This window comes from Stegostoma tigrinum, chromosome 8 (genome assembly GCF_030684315.1).
Source record: "Stegostoma tigrinum isolate sSteTig4 chromosome 8, sSteTig4.hap1, whole genome shotgun sequence".
Taxonomy (NCBI): domain Eukaryota; kingdom Metazoa; phylum Chordata; class Chondrichthyes; order Orectolobiformes; family Stegostomatidae; genus Stegostoma; species Stegostoma tigrinum.
The window spans coordinates 11,648,711-11,674,339 of NC_081361.1; the positions used below are offsets into that span (position 1 = coordinate 11,648,711).

At 38.2% G+C, this 25,629-nt stretch overlaps 2 protein-coding genes across 9 annotated transcripts in view; one reads left to right on the forward strand and one right to left on the reverse strand.

Annotated features, from left to right (window-relative positions):
- The window catches only part of ralgps2 (Ral GEF with PH domain and SH3 binding motif 2), a 397,302-nt gene that overhangs the window by 94,607 nt on the left and 277,066 nt on the right, over window positions 1-25,629 (reverse strand). The gene's annotated exons all lie outside the window — the stretch shown is intronic.
- Window positions 1-25,629, forward strand: part of angptl1a (angiopoietin-like 1a) — an 89,789-nt gene that overhangs the window by 19,357 nt on the left and 44,803 nt on the right. The window contains exons 2-4 of one of the 3 annotated variants that reach the window (XM_048539126.2): window positions 647-778; window positions 1,122-1,221; window positions 21,174-22,059. In XM_048539126.2, the coding sequence (XP_048395083.1) occupies window positions 21,225-22,059 (835 nt within the window). In that variant the 5' untranslated portion in view covers window positions 647-778; window positions 1,122-1,221; window positions 21,174-21,224. Of the gene's footprint in view, window positions 1-645; window positions 779-1,121; window positions 1,222-5,178; window positions 5,323-21,173; window positions 22,060-25,629 lie in introns of those variants that run through there. The other 2 variants (XM_059647740.1, XM_048539127.2) reach the window with 2 other exon arrangements.

Sequence of the window (25,629 nt, forward strand, 5' to 3'; positions counted from 1 at the left end):
TCTTGGTTCCGGAACTCGATCCCTCTATTAATAAAAGCTAAGACACTGTATGCCTTCTAAACAGCCCTGTTAACCTGAGTGGCAACTTTCAAGGATCTGTGTACATGGACGCCGAGATCTCTCTGCTCATCTACACTGCTAAGCATCTTACCATTAGCCCTGTACTTTGCCTTCCGGTTACTCCTTCCAAAGTGCATTACCTCACACTTGTCTGCATTAAACTCCATTTGCCACCTCTCAGCCCAGCTCTGCAACTTATCTATGTCTCTCTGCAACCTACAGCATTCTTCGTCACTATCCACAACTCCACCGACCTTAGTGTCGTCTGCAAATTTACTAACCCATCCTTCTACGCCCTCATCCAGGTCATTTATAAAAATGACAAACAGCAGTGGACTCAACACCAACCCTTGCAGTACACCACTAGTAACTGGTCTCCAGGATGCTGTGATCAGTTTATGTGAGTGATTCATATGCTAAACCAGAATTACAGGGCATAAATATCCTCTGAAAGCCATCCTTTGAAGTGAACAGTGTCTTTTGACTTTCCTGCATTTAGATTTACTTTTAACAGGCTGAAGCGAGTGGTTATCTTGTGGGAGAAAATATATGTTTTAAACAATGACGAGTCCCTTTTGGTTTACAGCAATTGTAGATGTCTAAACAACAAAGAATTTAATTCGTATTCCGTCTGGCTGTACCAGGAATCTAGAAGTATATCCTAGGAGGAATAAGGAAACCTCTTGCTCGATTAGTTCTAACTGCCATGACATCATAGGTGGGTTGATCCTACAAACTTCATGCTTGTGTTTTTAAGGAGCCTGTTAGTCTGCCTTATGCTGAGATTCTGTGTATACCAGCTGCACACCTAATCCAACAGAGCCTGGCCTTGAAGCAATAAAAGCAGCACAGACAGTGGCATCAGTAACAGCTACGAGTTGCAAGATCTCTCTGTTAACTGAAAACAGAACCCGGATTTGAGTATAGCACAGAACAATTCTGCTATTTTTCCTTCAAGTTTATTACTGCAGATTACCATACATAGACAAATTTTTATCAGGAAACAATGCTTATGGATCTTTAATACTGTGGGATATTCATGAGTCCTTTTATTACTTCAGAAATCCATTTGGCATTACCACAACCAGAACAGCAAACATTTGGAAACTTTTCATCTGACTTTGGAGCTTTACTGCAAAACGCACACAGGAAAGGAATCAGGTTTGTACAATACATGAAAATTAAGTGAGCTTTCTTTGTGAACTAAAATGTGTCGTTTTTTTTCCCTCTAGTTCAAGTTTTCTCTCGAAGCATGTTAAATGAAATGTAACAATCCTACCACTCAGCTAGCAATCGTAATTAGTCTGTGTTATGAATATTTAGGAAATAAAACAATGAAAGGATTACATAGATTACAATTTCAGTTTTACTTTCTGAAATGTGTTTTTTGATTTAGTTGGTTTAAATTAGACCTATTGCTTTCCACTTCTAAATAATCTACAAGAATCATTGGTAATATTCAATAATAGTAGTTTTTAAAGATATTTGCTTTTTAAAAATTGTCCAAGTCAACACTCTTATATCCAATTGTCTAATATTACTTAATCAATTAATGTATTTGTTAAGTCTTACAGGCATCTTTCATTCTTATGTCCAACAGACTTGTGTCAATAAAAAGGAACTCCACATATGATATGTAAAATTTGCAGTATACTATTTCTTAGATAAAAATTGCTAGACAGAACAGATTTATTTAACAGAATAATAAACCTTCCCCCTGCTTGAACACTAAAATGTGTTTCCTGAGCCCATATTAAGATCTGCCCAACAGTTTGAAGCTAAGGTTTTGAAGGTTAAACCAAATTACGGTACAACTTGCAGCCACTTTCGCATATCATTGTAGAATGCTAAAGGAAATTTCATTTCAGCAGCATGAAAGGTCAAAGCATTAGTTCAATGGACACTTTTTGTTTAAATTGTATTTATGGAATATAGTGTCTATCCTGCAGATAGTACCATTTTCAGTTCATGTCAAATTACAGAACATAGGCAGTCTCATGTAAACAGTCCAAAACAATATTGCAGTCTTTGTAACATATCTTTTGAGTAATATCAATTTCAACATATATAAATAATAAGTTGACAACTATACACATTCAATTTAGATACTCATGTAACTGAGTATTTTGAAAATAGTTTGCATCTCAATACTAGCCAAATGGAGTTATATATTTATCAGATAATGTCTTGTTCTGCTGGCATTAGTTCTCAATACAGTGAGTAATGTCCTTGCCAGATTTGTTTGTAGGAAGTACACTGTTGGAAGGTGGTTCTAATCTTCCATTGTCCTTTTTTGAAAGTCGGTAAAGGAAGAAGTATAAAAATTGTATGCTAAGTGGTCAGTCGAGAATAGGAAGAATGTTTAGTTGGAGCCCAAATTGCAAGTAAAATGGATTGAGGTTTGAACCATCTCCTTGAAAAAAAACTTAAGCCACATAATATGAGTAATTCATCTGTATTAACATTGCAGGACTAACAGTTGCTTGCAAAAGGTGACAAGTAGTTACCAGGAGTGGATGCTGTGAAAACACATTGCATGCTCAACTTCGTAAATAGCAAAACCTATTGCATTGTTGAATTTCTTATTTTAAAAAGACAAAACAAAGCAAGTAATTAAAGTCAATAGGTTTCACTAGCCATGGTTTTATTTCTAAGAATTACGTGGAAAGAGTTCTAGGAATTTACATAAGGGAAGGAACCATGTCTGCATGGGCTATAAAGAATAATCTGAAAAGCTTTCTCCTCAAATCTCTTACCTGCTTAATGTGTGCTGCCTGGTTATGGATCCCTCAACCAAGTGAATTAATGTCTTCCTATACAGGTCACCCAGACCCTCGAAAATCTTACGTAATTTTATATTTCTCCAAGTGAGAACCTTGATTTCCAGTTGATCTTTCTTCCATAACTCGCCAAATTTTAACATAAATATGACAACCTCCCCAAAATTCTCAACTGATATCCCTTTCACCTATCATTAACACTAAGTCCAGAACATCCCCTTTTGTTAGACTTGCCATATACTGGATAAAAACATTTTCTCTAAAGCATTTTGAGAAATGTGCTCTCATTGAATCTTTCACACTGTTCGATCCCAGTTAATGTCAGAGTTGTTGAAATCCCTCATTTATTACTGCCCTGTGGCTTTTGCACTTATCAAAGATTTGCTTGCATATCGACTCTCTTTCCTCCTTTTGAAGGTCTAAAGTGTATTCCCAATAGTGCTAGTCATTTTTGGTTCGTCAGTTTAATCCGTCTAAGCATTTGATAATTCTTTTTTCATGTCATTCCTCCACACAGCTATCAGTACAGTGACCCCCTTCCTTTCTATTCCCCTATCTCATTGAAAGATCGAGTAAACAGGAAATATTGAGCTGTCATTCCTGGCTTTCATTAAGTCATGTTCCAGTAATAGCCAGATCATATTCCCCAGTGGCAATTTTGGCTTCCAATTCAATAACATTTTCCCTAGACTTCTTCCACTGAATTACATAACATTCAAAACTAGGAAACTCTCTCAGTCTATCATCTGGTTTTATTTCCACTCCTTCTAACCATGTTAACAAATTTTCTACATTACTTTCCATTTTTCTCCCCCCTTCTGCATCTGTACTCAAGTTTCAATTTACCTGTTAAATTAGTTTAACCCTTCTCCAAAAGCACCAGCAAAATCCTCTGGGAAAATATTGGTTCTGGCTCTAATGAAGTGCATCCCATCTCACTTGCACACGTTCACCCAAAAGCAGTTCTAATGGCCAAGATATCTAACGTCTTTCTTCCTCCACAATCTCTATTAACCATACATTGAAGCGCTCTATCTTCGTATTTCTGTATTCATTTGCAAATGGTACTGTTATTCGAATCATTGAATGGCAAAGCAGAAGAGATCTTTCAGCCTGCCGTGTCTGTGCTAGTTTTTTGAAAGAGCAATTAATTTGTCCGACTGCTCTTTCTTTCCCCTGTAAACATTTCCCTTCAAGTGCTGAAAGTTACTAGTGAATCTGCTTCTATCACCCTTTCAGGCAGCACATTCTATACTATTGTGATCCCGTGTGGGACTGTTCAGGTTTAAATAAAAAATCTGAACACCAGCAATTCACTGACAACCAAATCATAAGATTTCATGTTTGTAAAGAAAAGCAAACTTCATTATATACCAATTATTCAAATTAAACACTATTAATTCATACCTCATAACTGGATGTGGGCCAGGACCAGGCAGGTGGGATTTGTTTAGTTCGGGATTAGGTTTGGCATGAACTTGTTGGTATGAAGGGTGTTTTCATTCTGTATGACATTATGAATATTATGAATGCAGTTTTATTTGTTGCTTTCCCACAATAGTTCCTTATCTTACAAAATCATGAAGTTTCCTTCACTTTTCTTAGGATCAACCTTAAAAGTTATGCTGTAGCTCTCTAAAATTTACTTTCATTCTCTTCACCATTCATCATTACTCAAGGCACAATTTTATTGGAAATCCTTTAATTAGGATTTACTTAATCAATCCTGTAATTTCATTTAAATATTTTCAAGACTGTGGATTCTTCAGTTCAAGTATGGGTTCCATTGTCACCTTGTGTATGGATTTAAGCATCAGAAACATCCCCAGTTGCTAATAACTCTCTAAACTCCTGCAATCTCTGTATAGCTGTTGATCTCACAGGTGATTTTAGCTTTTGTTACATGTTTTCTCCTGTTTATTCCAAGCTGACCAGTTACTTTCTGGCACAAGAGTCTGTGAGGATCACTATAGATTTCTTTTTCAAGCTTCGAACTTGATAAATCTTGCAGTTGCTCACTTACATTCTTTGAGATGGATGGTAAAGTTGATATTTTGCCTGCTCAAGTGCAGGTCTGACTAATATTAAATTTCTTTGGCTCACTCAGTTAGTTGCAGCCCAGATAAGACCAAAGCTGTAATGGTTCTGTCTGTTCCCAAACTGAAATGCTTGCATCTGTCAGCAAATCCACACAGAAAAGCTAAACAAAGAAAGCTTATACTCCAACAATCTACCTCCATGACAACAACAGGAAATAAAATAGCTTACCTTCAACACAACTCCTTGCTTCTGTAAATTATATGAACAACTCATATTTCTAAAGGGAGCGTTAGAACTTCGGTCTCCCAGATTGCTGGCTCTGTTAAGGAATTATCTTGTTCAAAACCTGGATTTTTCTTATTTTGATCTGTAAACCCCAGACATAACTTGAAGCTTTCACAAAAGCAAGTGTAGATCTTCTGGATCCATTACATGCCCAGAGGTGGGTCATTTATGATTAAGTAACAAGTCTCCTCTGATTTTGTTGTGATAAACAGGGTAAGCTTTTAACTGTAACTATCTCCAAACTTGTTTGAATTGCATATATTTCAGATCTGAGTATCGGTTTCTCAATCAGATGTCCCCATTAATCTACAGCTAAACTTTAATGCATGAACCAAGAGCTATGCTGCAATGAATATCAGTTATGGACTAGAATTTACAACCATACCATCCCAAATGCTGCCTCATGTTACATCGGCTTCTCATGCCAAATACCCTACTTTTGAGCCTTTGGATTTCAAATCCTTCTGTTACCAAAACAAACTGACCTTATTTAGTCTTTTGTAACCAACAATAACCTTCAGTGTCAGTGTTATATGAGCATTTGCTGAGTTCTCCCAGTCTTTTACCAAATTATGGAAATTATAGAAGGATCAACACGTGCATTTCTAATTTTAATGCGATACGGCAACCCATATGTCACACAAAATGCACAGGGCAGTGGGTTAATTCATCCCCAAAAGCTAGCAAGACACCTGTCAAGGTTAAATCATGGGAGAGACAAACTAAAACACTTAACACCTTCACAAAGAGAACTGACAAGTTTAGTGAAGAGCTGCTTCTCCAATAAGAGACTGTTTCTCTTTTATGCATGCTGCTGAAAGGTTCACTAATGAGCCTACTAGCTGAAAACACAGAATAAAAACAGATGATTGGCTGAAAAAGAACAGTTCAGAAAGTACACAGTGTTAAAGAAACGGTTGCCACCGTACCTTCAGTCAGGATCAAATGGGCAGAGAGGTCCAGCTCTTGTGTCCATGGAGGACGGGATGGTGGTGGAGGAAAGAGGTTGCAAGGAAAGATTGGTGGGAGATAGAAGCTGTAAGGGGGATAAAAGAAACAGACAAGAATGGGGGAGAGGGAGGCTGCCAGGATGTGATAAAGGGAGGCAGCAAGAAGTAGAAAATGGAAGCTATGAGAGGAAGAAAGGGAGGCTGCGAGGAGGAGAAAAGGTCTGCAAGTGGGTAAGGGGGAGGAGGATGCCAGGCGGGTGGGAGGAGGCTGCAAAGGGGTGGAAGAGTAGGCTGCAAAGGGGCAGGAGAAGAAGACGGAGGAAGGATGATAGTGGGACGAGAATTTTGAAGTGGAGGCAGCCAAGGGAGAGGGGAGTGGGAAGATGAGGCGGAGGATACCCAGTATCTTCTACATATTAGGAAGGAGAGGGAGGCTGCAAGGAGTGGGGAAGGAGCTTGTATTGTGAGGAAAGACAAAGTAGAAAGGAAGAGGGGGCTGCAAGAGATGAGAATAGTTAAGTTGTAGGGGGCTAGGAAGAGGGAGGATGTGATGAGTGGAGACAGGAAGCTGAAAGGGAGTAAGGTCTGCACGGGGTGATAAGAAGACTGCAGAAGGAGATAAGGCCATAAGGGGGCAATAAAAAGGCTAGGTGGGCTGAGAGGGAAGCTGCAAAAGGACAGAAAGCAGTTTCGAAATTGTTAACAAAGGAAGTCTGGCAACCTGGGAGACAGGAGGAAATCACCAAGTTACTAAATTCCTTGAAAATGATTGTGGAATCACTAACTTAAGGTTGCTTAAATTCAGTAGCTATGAGCAGTTGTTATTAAAATGAACATTGTATGAAATGTTAAGTGCAAATCTGAGATCAAGATTCTTGATATTATAAATGAGCCTGATTAAAATCTTTTATTTTCTTTCTGCATATGCGATAGAAATGCATTAGTTGTGACCATCATTAGAGGGTATGCTTAGGGTCATAGCTTGTTTGCAAAACTACTGATCAGCTATTTTGGGGGAAAAAAATTAATTTATAACCGTTGTATTGTGTCAATTAAATACCATGGCATCTAGGAAATTCACACCTTCATTTTGTGTTGTCACTTTAAAGTTAATGCAAGGTTGATAATTCTTGAGGATATTGCTAAACTCTTCCATAGCTGGTTCTGACCATGTGTAATGTAAACTTAAATGCAACAGTATTGTTACTACGAAAATGCACTATTTAATAAATGTGTCAGTGTGAATGAAAAAAAAAAATTGAATGAACAGCTCCTGAAAGCAAGAAGTATCCCTTGACGGAAAATAAATGTCTTGATTACTGGTCTAATGGTATTTCATAGGTACATTCAAACAAAAATTAACACCAACCCAAAGAAGATATGAGGAAAGGTGACAAAATTCAGTCAAAGAAATGTGGTTTAACAAGGCTGCTTTAAGAAGAAAGTAAGCAATGAGGCTCAAGAAGGTAATTCTACAATGTCACAGCTCAAATGGCTGAAGATACCAATGGTGAGGTGAAGGAAATGAATGACTACTCAAAAATTGGAGTGACACAAGAGTTTTCTCATGATAGACTTGGTCCAAACATGGACAAAAGACTTAAACTTAAGGCAGTATATTACCAAATATGGCATCAAGGAGTTCTGGCAAAACTGGAATCAATGTGAATCAGGGGAGGAGTCATACCTACTTGTGGTTATGGAAAGTCAATCATCACAGCCTGAGAACATCAGTGCAAAGTGCCCTAGGGTGGTGGTCTGAATGCGATCATATTCAGCTGCTTGAACTCCCTATCCAGCAAATCCTAGATCCTGAAGGAATGATTAAGTACAGCACAGGCCAGTCTCCCTCTCCTATAACAGCTGAATAACCAAAAAATTCAATTTCACATGTAAAATGTGAGAGGTATGACACTTTGGCTGAGGCACCACCAACTGATTTCAAATAAAATTGAAACAGCTGGAAAAACAGCAATGGGTAAATGGTCCTTGAAAAGGATAAGATGTATACAAGAGAGTTATGGGAATGCTGAAGTTTCTTCATGGAGGGCAGATGTAACAGCAGTGGAGTAGTCAAGTTGAAAGATTGATAATGTTTCAGCAGGAGATAACCTTAAGAAAAACTTATGGAGACAATGAAATAGGCGCAGATGTAGCTGGAGTTTATGATGGAGAATATTTGGAGATGCGGACTTAATACACAGTCAACCAGGATTTGGGATTATGAGGCGTCTTTGTTCATCCTGAGTCAGTAGATGACAAGGGGAATGGGATTGTAGGTAAGTAACAATTTGTGGTGGGGCTAAAGACATTTGTTTTTATCTTCCCATTATTTGCCTGTAGGACACTAATATTCATCCAGGACTGAATGTCAGATACATAGTGTGACAACTTGACGGAAGTGTTCTGAAGAAGAGTCATTCTTGATTCAAAACATTTTTCCTGCACAGATGCTGCCAGGCTTGCTGGGTGTCTCCATCACTTTCCGTTTACATTTGTGATGGAAGGTGAAGTAGAATTGGGTGCTGTCTGTATACATAGAGTCTGACCCAATTGTTTTTGAATGCCATTTCCAAGGAGCAGCCTGTAGATAATGAACAAGAGTGGACTAGTAAGAAGGGGTTGATATACTTACAGGCCTTGGACAACTTATTGCAGATATTGAATTATTTCTCAGTATCAATTTTCTGCCTGCTGAACAACCACATGGCTAGATCAAAATGGCACAACTTCCTGGTTTAATAGGCATTAAATGTTTTACCAATCGGTGTGGTGACATCATACTGACAGAACTGCTACTTCTTCAAAATACATTCTCTAGTTCATAGAGTACAGATCTCAGCTGTCAAGCAACCAAATCCTAGATAGAAAGTATGAAAAAAAAAACCATGAAATGTAATATGGGCCAGCCTCCCTCTCCCATAGCAATTGAATAACCAAAGCAACTAATTTCACAAGCATGATGTGATGCATTTAATGGTAGGTGGAAGCAGCTTAGGCTGCATCACCAGTACTCAAATTCAAATAAAATAGACATGTACTGAAAAACAGCAGTAGGCATATACACCTTTTATGAAAGATGATCAAGTCTTGCTAAGTTTCTCACAATTTAGTTAGTGTATTTTGGTGGTTTTATAATACACTGTCTCTTCACAAAGAATGAAATGTATGGACACTTTGTTCGTAAGTTCTGGGGATATGAGAAACAGGTTTAGAACTCCTCAATTGCAGAGAACATCAAGGATCAATTACATACTATGAGAATGGAAATCTGAGTAGATCAACTAAGATGTTGAGGTGCCAGTGTTGGACTGGGACAGACAAAGTCACATGTCATCAGATTAAAGTTTAAAACGTCTATTTGAAGTGATTTCAAATAAACCTGTTGCATAATAAAATGATGCTGTGTGACTTCTGATTAGACTAAAGCAGAGATTGGAAATTCTTTCATCTCAAGGACATTAATACATCCATTGAATATTGTGACAATCTGGCAAGGGATTACATGATGAACAGAAAGAGCTGGGTAGCACTGAGGATCAAAGAATCTTGCGGCGCTTGTACCCCAGTCTCTTAAGGTATCAGGACAGGTGGTTAAAATGGTTAAGAAGGCACATGGTATATTTGCCTTTATGAGTCAAGGCATAAAATTTAACAGCAGGGAGAGTATGTTGGAGCTGAATTTAACATTGGGTAGGCCATAGCTGTTCCGGAACCACATTATTGGAGGGGTCGAGTGAGGGTGCAGTGGAGAGATAATAGGAACTGCAGATGCTGGAGAATCCTAGATAACAAGGTGTAAAGCTGGACGAACACAGGAGGCCAGGCAGCTTGGCCTGCTGTGTTCATCCAGCTCTACACCTTGTTACCAGGGTGCAGTGGAGATGTGCCAGGATGTTGACTGGGCTGGAGTGTTTCAATTAGGAAAACAGATCGGATGGACTGGGGCTGTCTTCTGTAGAAGAAAGGAGATCGAGAGAAGGCAAGATCGAGAGAAGGCGAGAGCGAGAGAAGACATGATTGAGGTGTATGAAATTACGAGGGGTATAGACAGGGCAGACTGGGGAACTTTTCCCATTGATGGAGGGATCAATGTCCATGGGAATAGATTTAAGGTATGGGGGCGCACTTGTGATACCAAGCCATACAAGGCTATAGGCCAAGTGCTGGAAAATGGGATTAGAATGACTATGCAGTTGTTCCTAAATGAAGTAGATGTGATGTACTGAAAGGCCTTTTTCTATGCTATAGAACTCTGTGACTTTTCATGTTCACTTTGCCGGTGCAAACCTATAAATATTTAGATATACAATAAAAATTTCACAACTTGTTCTAGTGAAAATTTAAATGATATTAATAAGAATTTATTCTGGTTAATAAATATTGAAGACTAGTGGTTCACAACTGATCTAGGACTACTGCCTGCAACATAGCATGTTCAAATCTCAGGCACATGAAAATTATTCTATCACAGTGGCATAGTTTTTTTTAAGAGCCTGTGGTTTACATTCTCAAAGCAACACAGTATCGCATCCTATTGCCCAAGTGATAAGTGAACATAAAATTATTTAACAGAAACTCATTAAATGTAAAAGAAATCTTTGCAATACTGGCTGATCTCCCATAGCACGGTTACAGAATACACAGGCTTCAGCATGGCGTTTTTGTCATAAAAGTGCACCTGTATTTTATCAGTTCTGACCCTTTTAAGGTCAATTCTGTGATGGTAGTTAAAGGTTAACTGCTGTTGATCAAGAAACTGGCGGCTGCCAGCAAATCCTTAGCTTCTCCCCTTGCATAATTAACTTTAGCAAAACAAAAAAAAGTCTTGTTCTTTCTTGTTATATGATAATTATGTCATTAAATGATGTGGAGATGCCAGTGTTGGACTGGGGTGGTCAAGGTCAGAGGTTACACACTTCATGGTTATCGTCCAATAGATTTATTTGAAATCACAAGCTTTTGGAGAGCTGTTCCTTTGTCAGGTGGAGGCAAGTGCACAAACACAGAATATATAGACAGACTAATCCAAATCTTCTGCTCTCCAGACGGTCATGGGCTGAGGTACCATCCCCAAACTCTAGGAATTCCTTTGCATGTTTGAACTGCCAGATTTGAAAATCAATTCTGCTTCTTAGGATCCTCTAAAATATACTCTAAGTTACAGGCAGCGACTTTGGACTGTTCTAACTTAATTACTTGGATGACTAGTCAGAAAATGTTAAGACAGAAAAATCAGAGTCTAACTCCTGGGTAATTACACATCTGAACACACCACACCTGCAATACTTACAGTGACTTTGCTACTTGATCCCCCCTACCCCTCACGTACTCAACCTGACTGGTTTCTCACTTGCCAACCCCTCGACTCAATCTACCACCTGACTTCTCGACTAAACGCTGACTCACTCTTGACCTGACCTGACCTGACTGCCCCTGATCCAACTCACCCAGCTCCCACCCCACCTCTCTCACATACCAAACCACTTCATCCCTCTGCCACTCTACCCGTCTCAATGAAGCTTAATCCCCTGACCCCTCCCACCTCCCCATCTAACCCATCAACTTCCTTATCCATCAACCCTATTGCCTAACTCACCCATGTACCTTATACATTTACATTGCACACTCATCTTCTCTTTCAAGCTTTTCAAAACAGCTTTGGAAAATTTCTTCACTTCCTGTTGTACAAAGCCTTTGCAGACATGATGGGCTGAATGACCTCCTTTTGCACTGTAACATTTCTATGAAGAGGAGGGCGTGGCTTCTGCTTGCATTCCAAGTTCTGCTCCCTTCAAGCTCTGCTCAATTTAATCAATCAGTTACGAAGAATCTGCCATCAGAAGCTCACACAGAAAAATCGGAGGAAGGCAAGTGTATATTCCTTTGTATGGTCATAAATAAGAATTCTGATCCTTATCAGAAGATTCAGACCATTATTAAAATATATTTGTATTTGAAATTAAAATATAAAATGTACTGAGCACAGACTTGCAATGCCAAAAGCAGTTAACTAGCTTCCGAACTACTGCTGAACTGTGGCAAAATCTGGCCACATAATTTATTACTTCAGAAATGAACATTTTTGGCATCCTAAAATGGTGGTGCTTCAGAGCACAATTTCACACTTAATTGTTCTGCATTATCATTTCACAGTAAAAGTAGATAATAAGATGAATAATTAGATGTTTTAACTGACCTCTAAAATTAGAAAATTAAAAATAATCTTTATTGCACAGCTACTCATGCATCATGATTAATTTACTTCTTGCAATATCTATTGGAGACACTCAAGTGAGGTAAGTTATACTGCTTCATATCCTGTGCTTGTCTCTGCAATTGCCCACACAAAAGCAGAAATGTTATAATTGAACACTTGTCAAAATTGGAGAAGAAAATGGGCATCAACTCAGAAATTGAAGTGTGCTGATACTCAACAGAATAGCAACATTTATTGCACTAAAAGTACAATGCAGGTCACAACCGAACTATGTAGCAGCAAGTTACAAAAGCAGTACCACAGTATCCATCCTGATCCTGTTTTCTGAGGAGCATCCTTTTCATTGCCTTAAGCATTTCAGGCTCAGCATAAAATTTAAAACTGTAGAACTTGAACAAACCTTGAATATTTTAAAATACAGAATATATAGCGAATGAAATTTGACTTGGGCTGGGATTAAAATAAGTGGGATCATAATTTGGGTGTTAGCCTAGGTGTTAACATTGGCCAAGCAAAACTGCTCACTTTTCTAGCCCATCCCTTCGGCCAAGCAAAGGCATGGGCTGGAAAAGTGAATCATTTTAAAATAATTCTTTCAGAAATTGATCATATAAAAACTTGCCTATAATTTTTGACCTAAGATGACGTGAATAACGCTTCCAGCTCTTTTGACAATGCAATTATGCTGATCTGTTGGTATCATTTTGTAGTTAATGAGTGAGTAGCAGAGATTTGGTAGCATCTTCTAAGTCAAATTTCTTGAGGCATAGGGTGATACAGCATGGAAGCAGGCCCTCCGGTCTAACCAGCCAATACTGACTATAATCCCAAACTAAACTAGTCCTACCTGCCTGCACTTGGCCCATACACCTCCAAAGATTTCTTATTCATGTACTTATCTAAATGTCCTTTAAACATTGTAACTGTACCCATATCCACCATTTCCTCTGCAAGTTCATTCCACACATGAAGCACTGTGTAAAAAAAATTGCCCCGTGTCTTTTTTAAAATCTTTCTCCTCTCACCTTAAAAATATGCCCCCTTGAGTTGAAATCCCCCACCCCAAGGAAAAGACACCTGCCATTCACCTTATCTACAGAGAGACAGAGATGTACAACACAGAAACAAAGCCTTCAATCTAACCAGTCCATGCCGACCAGATATCCTTGATAAATCTAATCCCATTTGCCAGGATTTGGCCTAAATCCCCCGAACCCCATCCTATTCATATACCCATCCAGATGCCTTTTAAATGTTGTAATTGTACCAGCCTCTCTCAATTCCTCTGGCAGCTCGTTCCATACACACACCACCCTCTGCATGAAAATTTTGCCCCTTTGATCAGTTTTAAATCTTTCCCCTCTCGCCCTAAACCTATGCCATCTAAATTTGGACTCCGCTATCCTAGGGAAAAGACTTGTCTATTTAGCCTATCCATGCCCCTCATGATTTTACAAAACTCCATAAGGTCAACCTTCAGCCTCCAAAGCTCCAGGGAAACAGCCTCAGCCTATTCAGACTCTCCCTACAGTTCAAACGCTTCAACCCTGGTAACATCCTTGAAAACCTTTTCTGAACCCTTTCAAGTTTCATAACATCCTCCATATAGCAGGGAAATCAGAATTGCACACAGTACTCCAAAAGTGGATGATTCAACGTGCTCCCAAGTCCTTTACTCAAAGTTCTGACCAAGAAAGGCAAGGATTCCAAAAAGTCTTCTTCACTATCCTATCTACTGCGACTTCACTTTCAAGAAACAACGAACCTGCACTCCAAGGTCTCTTTGCTCAGCAACGCTCCCCAGTACCTTATCTTTAAGTGTATAAGTCTTGCCCTAATTTGTCTTTCAAAAATGCAGCTCCTCACATTTGTCTGAATTAAACTCCATCTGCCACTCCTTAGCCCATTGGCCCATCTGATCAAGATGCGGTTGTGCTCTGAGGTAATCTTCATCAGCGTCCAAATCCAGTGTTCACATCCAAATCTTTTATATAAATGACAAAAAGCAGTGGGCCCAGCACTGATCCTTGTGCCAAACCACTGGTCACCGGCCTCAAGTCTGAAAGTCTACCCTTCACCACCACACTTTGTCTTCTATCTTTGAGCCACTTCTGTATCTAGTGGCTAGTTCTCCCTATATTTCACGTGATTTAAACTTGCTGATCAGTCTACCATGAGGAAACTTGTCAAACGCCTTACTGACGTCCATATAGATCATGTCTACCACGCCGCCCTAATCAATCCTCTTTGTCACTTCTTTAAAAAATTTAATCAAGTTAACAAGATCCCTCATATATACCCCTCATTATTTTATAAGCCTCTATCAGGTCACCCCTCAACCTCCTGTGCTATAATATTCCAGCCTATCCATCCACTGCTTATAACTCACACCCTCCACTCCTGGCAACATCCTGGTAAATTTCTTCTGAGCCGTCTGCAGCTTAATAATACCCTTCCTACAGCAAGTTCACCAGAACTGGACACAGTACTCCAGAAGAAGCCTCACCAATGTCCTGTAAGCCTCAACATAATGTCCCAATTTTAATACATAGTTTATGGGTAGGGTGTAAACCTTTTAGGAATGAGACGAGGATATATTTCTTCACCAGAGTGAGCGCTTGTGGAATTCACTGCCACAGAAAATGGTTGAAGCAAAACATTATGTGTTTTCAAGAAGAAGGTAAATATAGCTCTTGCGGCTAAAAGGATCAAGACTATCCCAGGGAAAGGGTAGGATTAAGGTATGGAGCTATGAGTTATGATCATAATGAATGGTGGAGCTGGTTCAAGGGGTCGAGTGGGCTACTCTTGCTCGTATCTTCTATGTTTCTATGTTAACAAGAGGCATAGCTAGAGCGTTGTCTTCATTAGTAGAGGGGTCAAAGACAAGGGGACAGAGATTTAAGGTAAGAGGTGGAAGGCTTTGAGGATAAAGATTTTCTTTCCCTCAGATGGTAGAGGGAATTTGGAACATACTCACTGAAACGATGGTTGAGTCAAAAACTATTATAGCATTTAAGCAGTATTTAAGATATTAGCTTGTATTGCCATCACATTTAGATCTCAGGGCCAAAAGCTGGAAATGGTATTAGTATAGTCAGATCATTGCAGACTGGCAGAGGCACAATGGACTAAATGGACTCCATGTGTGGGTAAACATCAATGAACCTTCTGAGGCAAAGGTCCAAAGGTCACACAGCCCTCTGGGAAATAATTTCTCCACATCTCTGTCCTAAAAGAATCTTAATCTTATCCTCAATCTTAATCTTAAAACAATGTATCCTAGTTCAGGTCTGGCTCACAACAGGAAACATCCTTTCCAAGTCCACTTTGTCAAGACCATTCAGGATTTTCTACACTTCAATAAAATCAAGCCACGTTGTGCTAAACTCCAGTGGAATCAAGCACAGCCTATCCAACCCATTCTTGTTTTATAAGACAACCATTAGACTATTTTAGGGTTACAGTACAGCATTAAAGCTGCTTCTGGTCCCTCAGAATCCTTGAAGACTCAGACTGTTGTCCAGGATGTGAGTCTGGTTCAGTTCAAGATGAATTTTCTTACTCTGCAGCTCTAAGTTGTCTAGCTATCTGTGGTTTATGTTCGTGGTTTGTTCAAAATATTTACAACAATTACAGAAAACCCACTTTGGTTACTTGTTGGAGTTAGGGGGCAAGCGTTTGGTTTGACCTGCTCACCACTCACCCAATTAAAAATGGCTCCTATTGTCATGTAACAGCTTAAAAAACACCTAAAACACTTTTGCATAAAAGATGCAATTTATAACAAAAACGACAAGTAAAGGGACACAAGTGCCAATGTCAAAATATGTAAATCATCCAGCACTTTCCCTTTATTTTAGGTCTACATATTCTTCACTCTTTCAATCTTGCCTGATATCATTTGACTCGTCAACACGGATAGCACAATTGCTATGACATGCAGCTTAAGGAAGTGCAATCAGAGAAGGAATAGGTGACCACCAGTCAGAAGAGTGGCACAGACCTAGTCAGGAAAGCCCAGAGGGCATCAAGAAGAGATTCTGTGTTCGGAGGAAGGGTCACCAGACCTAAAACATTAACTCTGTTTTTTTCCTTTCACAGATGTTGTCAGATCTGCTGAGCTTTTCCAGCAAATTTGCTTTTGTTCCTGATTTACAGCATCCGCAGTTCTTTCGGCTTTTATTTAGAGATTCTATGTGTTGGAAAACTGATAGAGTTACAGTTCCTTTGGGGAGCGCAGCTGGAGCCCAGCTGCACCACAGAGGAGCAAAAGAAAGGGAGAACAATAGTGGCAGGAGACTTAGTAGAGATGGTGAAGATGGGCATTTTTGTGGCTGCAGACGTGACTCCAGGATGGTGTGTGGCCTGCCTGGTTGAGAATGTCACTGAACAGCTGCAGGGTGTTCTTAAGGGGAAGACAGTACTTTGCTCCTAGAGGAGCCAATCTGTCCTCTTGGTAGGATGTAAAGCGTTTCATGGAAAGCATATTCAAGGAAGGAGAGCAGAGAACCCCCTCATTTACAGCATGCAGTTCAATATCTTTCCTTCAAACAACATCACTAAAAAAGCACATTAGCTGGCTCCCTATCAGATTGCAGTCTGTGCGGTCGTGCTGCATGTAAAATGGCTTCAATGATTTCTAATGTACAACAGTGAATATAATTCAAAAATTCAATAGCTTTAAAGCACTCTGGGATGTCCCGTGTGGTCAAAGACTCAGCATAAATGCAAGCACTTTTCTTTTTATAGCTAAATACAAATTTGTAGAAGATCAGAAACTGAGTTCCTTTATTCTCTGTGCTAATTAATGAACATTGGAATGGGGATGGCAAACACCACCACAAAAGAAAAATCTGTCTCTATGTTACGTTCTTTAAGAAGGTTTATTCCACCATCACACAGTATGCAGTCTCCAAGGTAACCCGCTTACTGTTGCGATCTGGTGTTAGTTTTAATTTACTGAATGCGCTTAGGTTGTCTTTGAAAGAATCTGATATACTATTTTGATGTAAGATATTTACAAATCTCTGAACACTTTGTACGATTTACAAGTGAATAATTAAGTGCAGTTACTTTTAGCATAAACAAACTATTAATAGTTTCAGGCATTTCCTAGGTCTATGTAAAGGGACATACTCAATTTGGAGACAACCTCTTCTTCCATAGAGAAGATCGCCTGAACTTAAAATAACACTGAGCACATATTATTGAAGTTTATTAGAAGACTGGTATTTCATTTTAAAATATTTTCTTTTAAAAATATATAATGATCCAAGAGACACATGGAATGTTGTAAAACAAACCCACAAAACATGTTTTCATAATCCAATTCTCCTTATCTGCCCTTTCTTTCCTTTCAAGAGGGTTCTTTTGCGCCAAGGCTGAAAACATGTCTTGGAAACTTGTTCTCAACTCCCACCCATGCTTCTTTGCAGCTCTTTGCAAGAAGTCACAGAAAAGCAGGCTTGATCATCCTCCTCCTCAGACTTTGCATCTCTCCTTGAATGGAAGTGTCTTGTTGTTGTTTTGTTTGTTTGGCTTGTTACGTCTGTACTATGACATAGTTAGGATCAGAATGCATGCAAGAATTATACTTAAGAAGCGATACCTATAACGTGAGAAGCTTTCATTCCCAAGACTGTTCCCTTCTGACAAGCTTCTGTTTTTGTGTAACAACTGTAATCATTCTCTTTCGCGACAATTTTAAATACTTTTAGATTAATAAATAAAGATATTTTGAAGACATCAGCATAATTTAAAATCCATAAGTTGTTTATGGCAAGTCATCAGTAGCCATCTAAACTACATTATGGGTCAGATCTTGTTTCTCGTGGTGTTCTGTGTTAATTAGGTTTCTCTGTGCACTTATCTTTTTTCTCTCTCCAATCTAAGTCGCTACAAGCGTGGGTTAAGAACAATGCAACGAAGCCAACTGGGGATATAGGATTTTGGTGAATGAGAGAAACAGTGTACTGCTCTTACCTTTGAGATTTCATGATTGAGGAATAAACAAAGAGGAGGACTGAGAACAGTGTATTAGAGAGATCAAACTCAGTCAAATTCAATTAAAGATGAGAAGCAAAGAGAGAGAAAGCAAAAGAATAGAAATATAGAAATGTTACTTTTTTTTAATCTCCTAAAACAACTCTCAATAAAGAAATTAGATTCTGTAATTGTCTACACTCTAAGCCAGAAAGACTGACTTGGAGTCATGAATCACATGACTCAAAGGATAATTAACGTAATTTAACTACATAACACTGCATAGTGTATTTAAAGGGAAATAAATATGCAAATGCAGCAACATCATGAAAATTCGACAGAAGGTCAACACCAGAGATTGTTTTCACAAAGCAAATGTTAGAGCTTGGCAATTCAACTAGTAGCTTTTATTTGGTCAAAGAACATTTTAATACTGGCATGTTTTGTCAATGTTTTAGTTTTTCGGCAAAACTTGGCCCTATATTGAAAATAGAAAGCTTAAGAACAAATTAATTTATATTATAGATATTTTGAGTACATTAGAAAAGATGCAAAAAATAAAGCGACTACTGCAGGAAATCCATTACTCACCATCACTAAAGCAAAACATTTAGAAAATGCGTTCAGTTTAAAATAACTGCTTTAAATATCAATTCATAAATCAAGTCAGTTGCTGCATTTTAAATAAATTTTTTACTTTATCAGTGATTGTATTTTAGTGGGAAAAGTTTTTATTTTGCAGCAAGATTACTCTTTGGAAATGCAAGACTTTTGAAACTACTTTGATTTTAGTTCCTTTTACATTTCCTTTTTACATAAATAGTATTAATTATACCTTCATCTTATGGCCAACTCTGAAAAGAAAGCAACAGAGCATGATGCATACCAAGGCAACACCATACTGCTGACATTTTGCCAAAAACAAGACTAGAAGATCAATGTGACACACTGAACAATTTGTCAGTAGATAATGCCAACCAGTCATTTTTGAGATTTAAGTAAACTTATTTGTCCAAGTTGTGGGGAATTTTGGGTCTTAGGCTTGATTTGTCACAATGCATTCAGTTAAGTGCTACTACTTTTCTGTTACTGATGGTATTTGCAGGAATAAGTTTGGCCTCAATAGTTTAAAGGAAGAAATATGTAAACATTATGATTTTACAAAAAAGGAGATGTTTATACTTCACACCAGCCAGCAAATATTTGGGAAAATTTAATCCTCCTCTATTGATGATACTTCACCAAATGAAAATTACTGTATGTGAAACTGAATTTATCTAACTGTAAACCATCAACATAAATTAGGAATGTGAACTACAGTACTAAAGACAAGTTAAGAATACCCTCATACTGTGCAGATTAATAGAGAGTCCTAGACTTTCACACAACTGTCAAACTCATAGGCCCACTATAATTCCATGGCAGTTCTGACAGACCAACAACTCCTTTTGTCCTACCTGCGACAATAGCTTTGTCTGATTATTCCAAATCATACTTGATGCAGGTCCACCCTTCCATATTCCAACTTCTTTTCAAGAAAATAAACAGATCCTGTTCATTATTACTTGTATTCCTAATGGCATCCACTGGCTATCTTTATTTCGAATAGAATAATATTCACAGATTTATCTTTTGATGTCGATTTAATGTCAGCATTAATACATTCACTTTAAACAGGTTTATAATAACGACAGTCAGAACATCTCAGCTGTCATCTACCTAAACAATGTGATAAATTAGGGTTTAAGGGCAATCCACCTCAAATGACACAATTTTTCCAACATAATAAGAAAATGTGCCTACAAGGTCAACCACAACTCTGAGAGAAAGAATTGCTCAGCTTTACCACATTGGTCATCCTCTGTGAATGTCCTGACAGTGATATACAAAACTAAAGGGATGCAGTTTTGAACAAGCCATACATGTTTCCCCCAACCTCTTAAGCTTCTGTGTTTCTTACAAATGGTGTTAAAGTAAAATTTTATTTAGAAAACATTTTCAAAATAATAACAAATGATTGCACATCTTAATGACTGTAGTATTGAATCATAACACTCAATGAGGAAAATAAATGCTGCGATTTAAAAATAAATCCTCCAAACTTCAAAAAAAATTGAAGCATTGACAAGAATTAATCATGCCTGCAATTCACAGTAAACGTCTCTGAACTGGGAATGTTTAAGCCCCTTGGTTAAATATGGGGTCACTAATAAAATCAATAATTTGGACTGTTGTTAGCAAACTATAAATAAACCACAGGTAGCTTGTATTTACTGAAAAGAACAAATAAACATGCTGAACACTGCTTTCTGAACTGGTGTTTAAAAGAACATTTGTTGTAGCACCCAGGCTGCCACTTCCCAGGAAAAGTATCAAGAATTGACAATAAAAAGATCATTTATATCCATTTATCCAAGTTAAACATTTCTTCTAGACTTATGAGAAGACTCCAAAAGTTAAACTACATCTTTTGGAAACAAAGTCACAAATAAAGTACATTTTGAAAGGTTCTGGTATCACTCAGACAATACTGTCCACTTTTAAAAGAAATTTTCAATTATTTAGCATTAGGTGATGCAGAAGAGTGAAGACTGGCATTGATTTAAAATTCTTATTAACACCCATTTTCAGTCATATTAACCAATCTTGGCAAAGTCACCACATTAATAATATCAAGGGATTCTGTTTGAAGCAAATCTACAAAACATATTTTAAATGTTGTGTGATTGCACTCAAAGGTATATCAACAAGTTGGAAAATAGTTGATCATATCTAATTTAAATCATTCAACTGCTCTCTTTTATTTGCATGGCATCATGTACTGTGCATCTAATACCAACTCTTGTTTTACAGAACAATTTCCTTGGAGACCGGAGACTTTCTCTCAGCTTTCTCCTAACCAACATGAGCCCACTCATCTGGACTTTGTGCCTGCTGCTAATTAGTCTCATATCTGCAGGAGGAAACAGACAACAGCTCCATGCCGAAAGCAACACTGAAATGCACACTGTTGCTCATAATCGATACAGGCGTTCACCTGATACCAGCAACAAATGCTCTTACACTTTCTTGGTTCCACATCAAAGGATAACAGGTCCTATCTGTGTAAGTTCAAAGAGTCCAGATACAGACAACCATGGGATAAATAAAATGGATGTGGAAGAACTGAAGGAGATTATGTCCAAACAGAAGAGGCAAATTGAAAACCTTCAGCTGTTAGTGGAAGTGGACGGAGGAATAGTGAATGAGGTGAAACTGCTGCGGAAGGAGAGTCGGAATATGAACTCACGTGTAACACAGCTTTACATGCAGCTCCTACATGAAATTATTCGCAAAAGGGACAATTCGCTGGAAATCTCTCAGTTGGAAAACAAAATTCTGAATTCCACAGCTGAGATTCTGCGAATGGCTACCAGATACAGACAACTGGAACAGAAGTATGCAGTATTGTCTGCTCTTGTTAATAATCAATCTGTGATCATAACTAAACTAGAACAGGAATGCATACGTAGTCTTACTCCAAAGGAATATGAACCACCACCTCTTGTACAAGTTGTACCACAATCCATACCTCGCAGCAGGCAATATCAGACCAATTTATTTGGCAGTAATGAAATACAGAGGGATCAAAATCCTGCATTTGCCCGGGAACGAGGGCTTCGCTCGAAAGCACCTTCACATGAACCTTCTCCTACAACTTCTACCATTACAGAATCACCAGTTACTGAAGGGTTAGATGGTATGTTTACATAATTAAAAAAGGTGTTGCTATTAATACAAGACTGTCATGTAATGCAATATTTCCAGCTTTCAAAACTGTGCTTCTAGAAGTTCTTATGTCACACTAATTATTCCACTTACAGGCCATAGTTAAATATCTTTAGAAATGCCATTTCAGTTCACATTTCAGTCACGTTAACCTTCACTCCTCCTGACACACACTAATCATAAATAATTACTTTGTTTTTCAATGTGGTCAATTGAGGGATACGTAGAATGACCATATTTTGTTGAGGCTGAAATGTTTGCCATGTGTGCTTTGATAGTTGGTTAACTTTAAAATTGCATTGCGTTCACTTTTCTTTTTGATGTGCACAAATAGTAGAATTTGAGAAAAACAAAGTTTGAAAAACAGAAAATGTAGATGTTACTCCTGATAGTAATGTGATTACAAGTCAGAATGCTTTCAATCAGACTTTCAGGCAAAGAATAATAATATATCTGCTGTATTACAGACAAATTATAAACGTAAGGATATCAAAAGTTCACCATCAGGCTTCAAATATGGGTTATCATATAGAAATGGACTTCAAGTACAAAGCTTGAGCTGCACATTAATGTTTATATAACTCAGTGCTAGCTATGTATGTTTCCCAATAAGTAATATTTTGAAGAAAAATTTTTAAATATGTTAAAAAATCTAAAAAGTGAACAAAAGTCTTCTTATTGCCATTTCTGGCTATCATGTATGCAACTTTATTGTGGAAGCAGCAAGAAATCATTGATACTGTCATGAATAAGGTATTTAACCAGTTGTTCAGTCAGTGATGAAGGAACAATGTCTCCTGTTCACTTCACTCAAGCCTTCCACAGAGACTGCTGAGTTTTTGAGTGGTGCCATGCTGTCATTGGACATCTAATCCAATGCAGTGACCTCTACGGAGAACCTTTGGTGTATGAACAGCTCAAAGAACAGTGAGGTTCTTCAATCAGATTGAAAATCCTGACACGAGACATGCAGCCCAAGGAGTACAGGAAATACAAATCAATTTACATGACATACAGAATCAAAACAAAGAAAATGATTGAAAGCTGCGATTAAGAAACGGAAAAAGGAGACAAAATAAGTTTTCAAAAATATTTACATTTCAACAACTAATTCAGAAGGAAATGAAACTCAACATCTGAAATATTAAATCTGCATTATTTGTGAGATCTTTTGCCAGTAATTATTATTTATCATAGCATTAAAAAGGGACTATAACTGATTGTGCCAGCTCTAACATTTCCTGCCCTTCTCAGAGGCTAAGTATGGTACTTACATGTCCTTACAATGATTTCAGTGTAAGTCACTGATGCATATTTAGCCACACAAATGGCTGGCATTGACCATTTCCAATAATAGACACTAACTATCATTGCTTAATATGCAATGGTATTATCATCACTGGCAATTTAAGAATAACCAACAACTGACTGGACTAACCATGTAAATATTGTGACTACAAGAACATGTCAGAAGCTAGAAAGTCTGTAGCGAGTAACTGACATTCGAACTTCCCAAAGCCTGTCCACTATCAATAACACACAAGCAGGAGGTTGATAGAATGCACATCACTTGCCTGGATGAGTGCAGCTCTGCAGCACTCGAGGAGCTTTGACATAATTCTGGACAAAGCAACTTTCTTTATTGGTACCCTAACCACCACCTTCAAAATTCACACTCTCTACCATTGACGCAGTGGCATCAATGTGTACCAGCTACAATGTGCACTGTAGCAACTCAGATAGTCCCTTCTAAACCCCTGTGATCTCTGCTACCTAGAAGGACAAGGTAAACAGTTAAGACAGGAAGACCAGAAGAAACAGGAACAGGAGCAGGCTGTTCAGCCCCTCAAGCTTGCTCAACCATTCAATACGATTATGGCTGATCCAACACTCCTCACGTCCACATTGATGCTCTTTCCCCATAACCACTGATTCCCTTACTAATCAAAAATCTACCTCAGTCTTCCATAGAGACAAGGACTCTATCCCTTTGAAGATTCTTAACTCTCAGAAAAGAAATTCCTCCTGACCTTCATTCTAAAACCATGCCCTCTGGTTCTTCGTCTCTCCCAAGAGGGGAAATGTCCTCTCAGCATGTACTCTGTCAAGCCACTTCAGAATTCTGTATATTTCAAATAGATTACCTCTGATGCTTCTAAAATCCAATGAGTACAGTCCCAACCTACTTAGTTTTTACTTGTAAGAGAATTCCTCCATGCCGTAGATCGTCCTAATGGGCCTTCTTTGAACTGCCTCCAATGAAATAATATTTTTTCATAAATAAGGGGACCATATCTGTTGATAGCACTCTAAATGTGGTCTCACTAGCACCTTGTATAGCTGCAGAAACACTTCCCTACTCATACTCCAAGCCTCTTGGAATAAGGGGATAAACTTCCCTAGTCTTCTTGATTATCTGCTCCACTTGCTTTCTGGATTTCTGTCCTTTGCGCACAAGTATCCACATGTCCCTTTGTGTTGCAGCTTTTTGCAGATTTTCTCCATTTAAATAATACTATTCTTTTGTTATCCCTTCCAAAATGAACATCTTCACATTTTCCCGCATTATACTCCATTTGCCAACATTTTGCCCACTTTCTTAACCTATCAATATCTCTCAGTAAACTACATGCATACTGCTCATTATTTACCTTTCCACATATTTTTGGATCATCTACAAATTTGGTAACAGTACATCCTGTTCGTTCTTCCATGGCATTAATATATATTGTAAAGAATTGCAACCCTAACACTGATCCCTGTGGAACCTCACTAGTTACAAGTTGCCAACCTGAAAAGAATCCCTTATCCCCACTTGCTGTTTCCTGCCATGAGCCAATTCTCTGTCCATGCCAACATACTATCTCCATTGTGAACACTACCACTTGCAAATGCACTTCCAAGCCACATGATATCCTGACTTGGAACAACATTGCTGTACCATCACTAATGTTGAGTCTATATTCTGAAACTCCCTTCCTAATATCACTGCAGAAGTACCTACACCTCATGAACAGCAGCAGTTCAAGGTAACAGAGCATTAATGCTTTCTCAAGAGTCATTAGGGATGTGTAATAAATGTGGCCTAATCCGTGACTCCCACATTTAAGAAATAAAGATTCTTCAGGGAAAAAAAAATAACAAGAATTAGATATTCCTTGCCATTCTACAGGATAATAACATTGGAACCAGCAAGCAAGTAAGAACAATATTCCACTGGGACTAGTATTTTGGGTCATGGATATATTCCAGAAATCCTCATGAAAGTTCTTAATAATCTTACTTAACTTCCCTTGCCAAGAGAGAAGACTAAAACTGATTTTTTGAAAAGGCAGGAGAATTAAGATAGCTTCAAATTTTGTTTGAAAGGATTTCTTCAAAGGCGAACTTTCTCCCTATGAAGTTGAGTCATATTATTGGATTTTCATCAGATTATTCCAACTACAAGGAAAGAATTGTGAACGAATTATGTTTAACTGTTGCATTTTAAGAAACTTGGACTGCTTTACAAAGTAACACACTTGCTGCCATTGAGGCATAG